This window comes from Sinocyclocheilus anshuiensis, unplaced genomic scaffold (assembly GCF_001515605.1).
Source record: "Sinocyclocheilus anshuiensis isolate Anshui unplaced genomic scaffold, SAMN03320099.WGS_v1.1 scaffold2275, whole genome shotgun sequence".
In the NCBI taxonomy this organism is placed as follows: Eukaryota; Metazoa; Chordata; class Actinopteri; order Cypriniformes; family Cyprinidae; genus Sinocyclocheilus; species Sinocyclocheilus anshuiensis.
This window is the reverse complement of record NW_015542331.1, coordinates 20,046-27,459: the sequence shown is the minus strand read 5'-3', so window position 1 is coordinate 27,459 and position 7,414 is coordinate 20,046. Positions and strand designations below refer to the sequence as shown.

Sequence of the window (7,414 nt, the reverse complement as noted above, 5' to 3'; positions counted from 1 at the left end):
TTTATTTAGCACCACATTTCATAATTGTTTTATTTTTTTGTGAATTAAATGTATTATCATTTAATCGTACCGACATTACTAAAACTAAAAGTTAAATAGAAATGTTTAGAAAAATGAAAAACTAAAAAAAGACAAAACACAAGTAACAAAAAGTCCAAAAATAAAAAAATAAATTAAAATAGCAAAAATTAAAATAAAATATTAAAAAAGCTCGTTCAAAATATGAATTACTAACATTTTATTTTATTGTATTATGTAATATAATTTCATATATTAAAATTTTTTTTGTTGTTGTTTGAAAGAAAAAATTGTAGCAGGCCATGTAAAACTGCTTCAGGACCAGTTAGGCACATTGGGCCAAATGTTACACCTAATTAATATTCATAGCCATGATGATAAGATTATAATATATATGTGTGTATTATATGTATTATAGTTGAATTGCTTGTTTTTTTTTAATTTTAATTGTTTCTGTTGGTCACATTGTAAGGTAAAAGTTGTACTAGTCTAAGTAAAACTGCTTTAAGCTCAGTTACGCACCTAATTAATATGAATAACTATGCTGATAAGGTTTGTAATTGTCTCCGCCCCTCTGCTTGGCTGTACATTAACCCGAGAAGGTTTTGGTTCATCCCATGGGACAAAAAGCCCATTCTCTCCATCTTTCCATGTCTCTGCATTATCTCTCCTCCCTTTCCCTGGGTTCCAGTCCCGTGCTCACAGAGAGAGAGATGGATTGTGTGTGTAAATCAGAGGGACGTGTGATGGGTTCTGACAGGGTGTTTTGGATGTTATGAGCTGGTCTGACGAGCCGTGCGGGTCAGCTGTAGTTCTGAGCTCAGGCTTTGTTCTTGTTTCTGTTGTGGCTCTTCGACAATAATCTTTGTGTGTCGCTGAAGCCGCGAGCTGCTGCCGTCCACAAAGAGAGCTCTGTGTGTCGAGTGGGGGAGGAGATTCGCAGAGCTGATTTTCATCATGCCTTCCAAAAGCTCGTTCACACTCACAGCCATTTGTAGCGAGAAAGAAACCAGAAGTCGTCCGCTATCAAAGAGAGTTGGTGATTTCAGGCCACTCGAGTGACAGCAATCGCTTGCGATGCAACAAAATTGAGCAGCTTTCTATTTGTGCAGCGTCACACCCGGAAGCCCCGCCCACAACCAATCTCATTGGTTCAAAGTTCCACTGCATTTGATTAAACATATTTTTAAATATTATATACTACAGTTTATAAATCAGTAAGTCAGGGGTCAGTAAGAGTTTGTTCTTCAAATAAATGAGTATTTTAATTATATTTATTAATTGTTGAATATAGTTAAATATAAATAATTTTTAAAAAGCAAAAACTAAAAAGAAATGGCAAAAGCCCATGAAATTAAAATTAAAAAAATTTAAATTTGTGAATTGTTTATTTATTTTAATTTATATCATATATAAATGTATAATTAAAAAAAATAAGTTAAATAGAAATATTTAAAAAATACATTTCATTACATTTTCTTGAATTTGTTTATATATATTTGTAAATTACATGTATTATATTGTAACTGTTTTGGCACCAAATAGCAAACGGAAAAAAAAGACAAAAGCACATAATAGAATGACTAAAACTAAAATAACAAAAAAAAAATTAAAAAGCTGATTGAAAATATGAATTACTTCCGTTTGAGACCTGAGTGTCTAAAGGTTTTAGCACCATTTTATTTCATTTTCATTCATTTTTTCTGAATTAAATTCTTCCATATTTTAATTGGTTTGGTACCAAAATTACAAAAAAAAAGTAGTTAAATAGAAAAAAAAAAAAAAAACACAACAGAATGAATAAAACTAAAATGAAAAACAAAAAACTAAAAATATGAATTACTTCTCTTTGTGTACTGAGTCTCTGCTGAAGGGTTTAGTTCTGTTTTATTTCATTTCATTTCATCCTTATTATTATTTTTTTCATTTTTTTGTGAATTGCATTTATTATATTTGAATTGTTTTGGTATCAATAAAAAAACATTTTAAAATTTTCAAAAGAAATATTAAAAAAACTAATAAATGACCAAAGCACATAAAATTATCAAAACTTTTGAACAGTAGAGTATATAAAATGGGAAATAAAATGTCTGTAGTCATTATAATTAGCTTTATATAAAAGCAGCTGAAGTGATTTGATATATCTTAATGAGTGTGACCTCTACATGTGATCCGCTGCTGATGTTGACGGTTTCTTGTGGTTGCCAGGCGATGGAGAGCAAGCTGCTGGTTGGTGGAAAGAACATTATTGATCACACTAATGAGCAACAGAAGATGCTTGAACAGAAACGACACGAGATTGCAGAACAGGTAACACACACTGTTTTAGTGTTTGCAATTACTGGTCACACAAAAAACAACACACTCCACCTTCAGCATCCATATGTGCTCGTGTACAACACATAACTTGAGTGTGTGCATCTGTGTGTGTCTGCAGACGCGCAGAGAGAGAGAAATACAGCAGCAAGTGTTGGCTCAGGATGAGGAGACACTAGAACTCAGAGAAACATTTTCCTCACTGCAACAGGAAGTGGAAGCAAAGACCAAGAAACTCAAAAAGGTGAGACACACACACACACACACACACACACACACACCTGGAGAGAGGTGAAGCGCGGTGATGGCGTCACATTCAGAGGTTGCTTTGTCCTTGTTTTGGGACCAGCGGTTCCCAATATTACGTCATTCTGAGATGCTTCATCTCATTTGATAATTCTTTCTTTTTATTTGGAACTTTGTATGCAAAGCAAAAGATTAATAACAAATATCCCATATTGTGTTTTCATAATCCACCATGTTGATTTATCACTCACAGGTGTAAAAAATCTCATCTGAACTGGTTTTCCTCACAGATAAATAGCTAATGGAGTATAAATGGTATATTATGGGGTCAGTAATATGTTTATTTTAGTATCATTGAGATATTATTATAGTTTTTATTATATTATTTATTTTTGTTATTTTGACTTTTTATAATGTTTTATTATTTTGTATTTTTAAATTTCAGTCAAAGTTTTAGTAAATTCATTGTGTATTTTTTTTTTATTATAATTTTTTTTTTGAATATGTCTATATAGTTTTTCATTCATTTTATGTAATTTTTACTTTCAATTATTTTAGTACATCAAGATAAACTAGATAAAAATAGGAAATGTTTAAGTGGTAAGTGTACTCTCTGTGTGTGTGTGTGTGTGTGTGTGTATATATATATATATATATATTTAGAGTTTCTGTTAATGTTTATTTTATTTCAAGACAACAAAAGTATTTGTATGATTTTAGTTTTAGTTAACTCTAATAAACCCGTTTTAAAATAATAATCATTTTATTTTGTAATTACATGCATTAAATTGACCAAAAGTGACAGTAAAGACATTTGTAATGATATAAAAGAGCTCTGTTTCAAATAAATGCTGTTCTTTTGTACTTTCTATTCATCAAAAAGTCCTGAAAATAAAGTATTATGGTTTCTACAAGAATATGAAGCTGCACAACTGTTTTCAACATTATTATTAGAATTGGAAATGTTTCTTGAGCTTTGATCATAGAAATAAATTACATTTTAAAATATATTCACATAGAAAACACTTATTTTAAATAATAATAATAATATAATAATATTTTATATATTTTATCATATAATATTTTAAGTAATAATATTTCTATAATAATACTATTTTACTGCATGTTTAATCAAATAAATGCAGCTTTGGTGAGTATTATAAAAATATTAAATCTGACCATTGTCAAACCTCAGACTTTAGCAACCACTGAAAAGACTGACAACAAATATAAGTGTAACAGCTCTGAGTTCCCTAACTCCTGTTCCTCTTGCTCCGCCTTAATTCTGGACCTTTGACATTTGACCCCTGGATCACCCCTGACCCCACTCCCTGTGAAAATAAAACACCTTTTATCAGTACAAGAAGGTTAGTTTGTTCTACACTTGCTCGGTTGCTGACTGTCAGAGGCTACGAGGCTAATGCTAAATGCTAGTCTTGGCATTAAAGCATTATGAAAACACAAACGCTTTCACAGCAACTAATTCTAGCCAACCTGCTTTAATCTTCATGGCTACCGCTTGCATGCTAACCACCAAAACCCTCCTCCTGAAGCTCTGATGACTTCAGAGATTCATTCTCAATAGCAGACAGGCCAAACAGAACTGAGCTCCACTGTTCCCACATTAATCTGCACGCCACTTCCTGTCAGAACACATCACTTCCTGTTGGGTTCTGAGTGTGGAATAACTGCTGTGATGTTTAAATGAAACACAACCAGCTGCCTGAAAGTCCTCTAGAGCCTTTACATGCTCCTTCCTGACCTTCACCTTTAACCCATGCTGACCTTTCACACTAACACTGAGTGACTGCATGAGAGTGATGATGATGACAATGAAGGATAGATAGATAGGTAGATGATTATGATGAAGGATGGATGGATGATGAAGGAAGGATGGATGGCTGGATGATTATGATGGATGATGAAGGAAGGATGGATAGATGATGATGAAAGATGGATGATGGATGATGATGATGAATAGATGTATGAAGAAGATGGATGGATGGATGAAGAAGATGAATATATGTAGGAAGAAGATGGATGGATGGATGGATGAAGAAGATGAATAGATGTAGGAAGAAGATGGTTGATGGATGGATGAAGAAGATGAATAGATGTAGGAAGAAGATGGTTGGATGGATGGATGAATGATGATTTTGAAGTATGGATGAATGAGTGATGATTATGGATGATGGATGGATGATATTGATGAAGGGTGGATGGATGGATGAAGAAATTAAGGATGGATTGATAGATGAAGGATGGATGGATAATGATTATGAAAGATGGATGAATGAGTGATGATTATGAAGGATGAATGGATGGATGGATGGATAGATGAAGATGAAGGATGGATGGGTGGATGGCGATGATGAAGGGTAAAGAAGATGAAGAATGATGGATGGATGAATGATGATGATGATGAAGGATGAAGATAAAGGATGGATGATTATGATAAAGGATAGATGGATGGATGAAGAAATTAAGGATGGATGGATGGATGAAGATGAAGGATGGATGGATGATGATTATGAAAGATGGATGAATGAGTGATAATTATGAAGGATGCATGGATGAATAGATGAAGATGAAGGATGGATGGATGATGATGATGAAGGATAGACGAAGATCATTGAATGGATGGATGATGATGATGATGATGATGATGGATGGATGGATGGATGATGATGGGTAAAGCAGATGAAGGATGATGGATGGATGGATGATGATGAAGGATGGATGGATGAATGATGATAACTATGAATGGATGGATGATGATGATGAAGGGTGGACAGATGATAATAATGATGATGGGTGGATAGATGGATGGATGATGATGAAGGATGGATGATAGATGAAGAAGATGGATGGATGGATGATGATGGGTAAAGCAGATGAAGGATGATGGATGGATAGATGGATGGATGATGATGAAGGATGGATGGATGAATGATGATAACTATGAATGGATGGATGATGAAGGGTGGACAGATGATAATAATGATGATGGGTGGTTGGATGGATGGATGATGTTGATGATCACACATTCTCTCTCTCTCTGTTTGTGTGTGTGTGTGTGTGTGCAGCTGTATGCGAAGCTTCAGTCTCTGAAGGCTGACATTCAGGATGTGAATGATGAGCATGTGAGGAGCCGGCAGGAGCTGGAGCAAACACAGAATGAACTGACCAGAGAACTCAAATTCAAGTGAGACTGAGCTCTAAAACACACATCATTTACTTTATCTGTGCATCGTTTTACCATTGCTGACGTTTAAGAACAATCACACAGCTGCATGAATGTCGGCAGTGTCCACAGCTAATGTGTCTGTGTCTCTGCAGATATCTGATTATAGAGAACTTTATACCTCCTGAAGAGAAGAATAAAATCATGAACAGACTTCAGTTTGATGCTGAGGAAGACCAGTGGAAGTTTCAGCCTCTCGTTCCAGCAGAGAAGTGAGTGAACCTCCATCCATACATGTGATGCATCAGATACTAATACTTTATATTTACTGTTTTCCACATTTTAGAATAATAGTAAAGTCGTCAAAATGATTGAATAGCACAAATGGAAAAATGTTTTTAGTTTTGTAACAAAATGTATACATAGGCACAATTATTAGAACCTTTAGAACAAAAGTTCTTGTTCCTGGAAAACATAATTACCATGGTACGTACCTGGTATTTCACGGAATACCTTAGTATTATACCATAGTACTTTATGTAAGTGGCACCATAATTTTTATTGTAGGGTTTATTGATTATAGGGTTGATTGTCGTTAACTAGACCCATCAAAAAACATTTTCATAAATGTTAACTGAAATAAAATATTTTTTAAAACTTATTAAAACTTATTTTATTTCAGCTTGTTTTCATGTCAACATTTCTCATTTATATTTAGTCTAAGTACTAAAATAATTACAATTAAAAAAAGCTATGCACATATATTTTTTAAAAACAAACACAATTACTAAACTTTTAACTAAAATTAAAATCAAAAACTATAAAAATAGTATCTATCTAATTAAAAATGGTAACAAAAACTATAATACTATTTCAGTGATACTAAACTGACACTGTGATTGTGTTTCTGAGCAGAACAGCTTGAAGTTGATGTTCTGCTCTGTTTTCTGTGTTCACGCAGTAAGTTCACGCAGATGAAGAGAAGACCCGCCTCCGCTGTGGGATACAAGCGACCAATCAGCCAGTACGCCAGGGTTGCCATGGCGATGGGAGCTCATTCCAGATACAGGGTACGTTTATAGAGCGAGAGATGGAAGTGTAGGAAGAAAAAGTGGAACGTGGCCAGAGGATGTCAAATCAAATGGTTGAAATAGTTCATGTTCTGGTCTGTGTGATTATGTCCAATCCAAATATATGTTGAGGATGTTATTTATAAACTTAAAGACTTTTGGCAGTGTGCAGACTTAAAGATTTTTTGCAGTTTTGTGTAGTTGTGCTTGTGTCCCTCATGTCCCTCCATAGGCAGAGAATATAATGGTTCTGGAACTGGACATGACTCCCCCTGTTGTGTTTCAACTGGACCTCCCGAGGTCTGGATCAGAGGTGGAACCGTCCCGAGACGCTCTGTTGGACAACACCAATTACAGAGAGAAATCAGCGGCCGGACGGGTCAGAAAATCTCAGTCATGGTCAGTAAAAGATTTAACAATCATTACACAGACACACACACACACACACACACATATATATATATATAAAAAGAATTATAACTTTTTTTACATATTCAAATATAATTTGTATATACAGTATATACTTGTATATTTAAAAAATATGATATACTACATGTATATAATCAATTTTTAAAATATA

The 7,414-nt window shown here is 33.9% G+C and overlaps 1 protein-coding gene across 2 annotated transcripts in view; it reads left to right on the top strand.

The window, feature by feature from the left end:
* Positions 1-7,414, top strand: part of LOC107690993 (kinesin-like protein KIF3C) — an 18,658-nt gene that overhangs the window by 7,974 nt on the left and 3,270 nt on the right. For both annotated transcript variants that reach the window (XM_016489441.1, XM_016489440.1), the window contains 6 exons: positions 2,227-2,328; positions 2,456-2,578; positions 5,667-5,785; positions 5,920-6,036; positions 6,726-6,834; positions 7,067-7,233. In XM_016489441.1, coding sequence (XP_016344927.1) covers positions 2,227-2,328; positions 2,456-2,578; positions 5,667-5,785; positions 5,920-6,036; positions 6,726-6,834; positions 7,067-7,233 — 737 coding nt within the window. The remainder of the gene's footprint in view (positions 1-2,226; positions 2,329-2,455; positions 2,579-5,666; positions 5,786-5,919; positions 6,037-6,725; positions 6,835-7,066; positions 7,234-7,414) is intronic.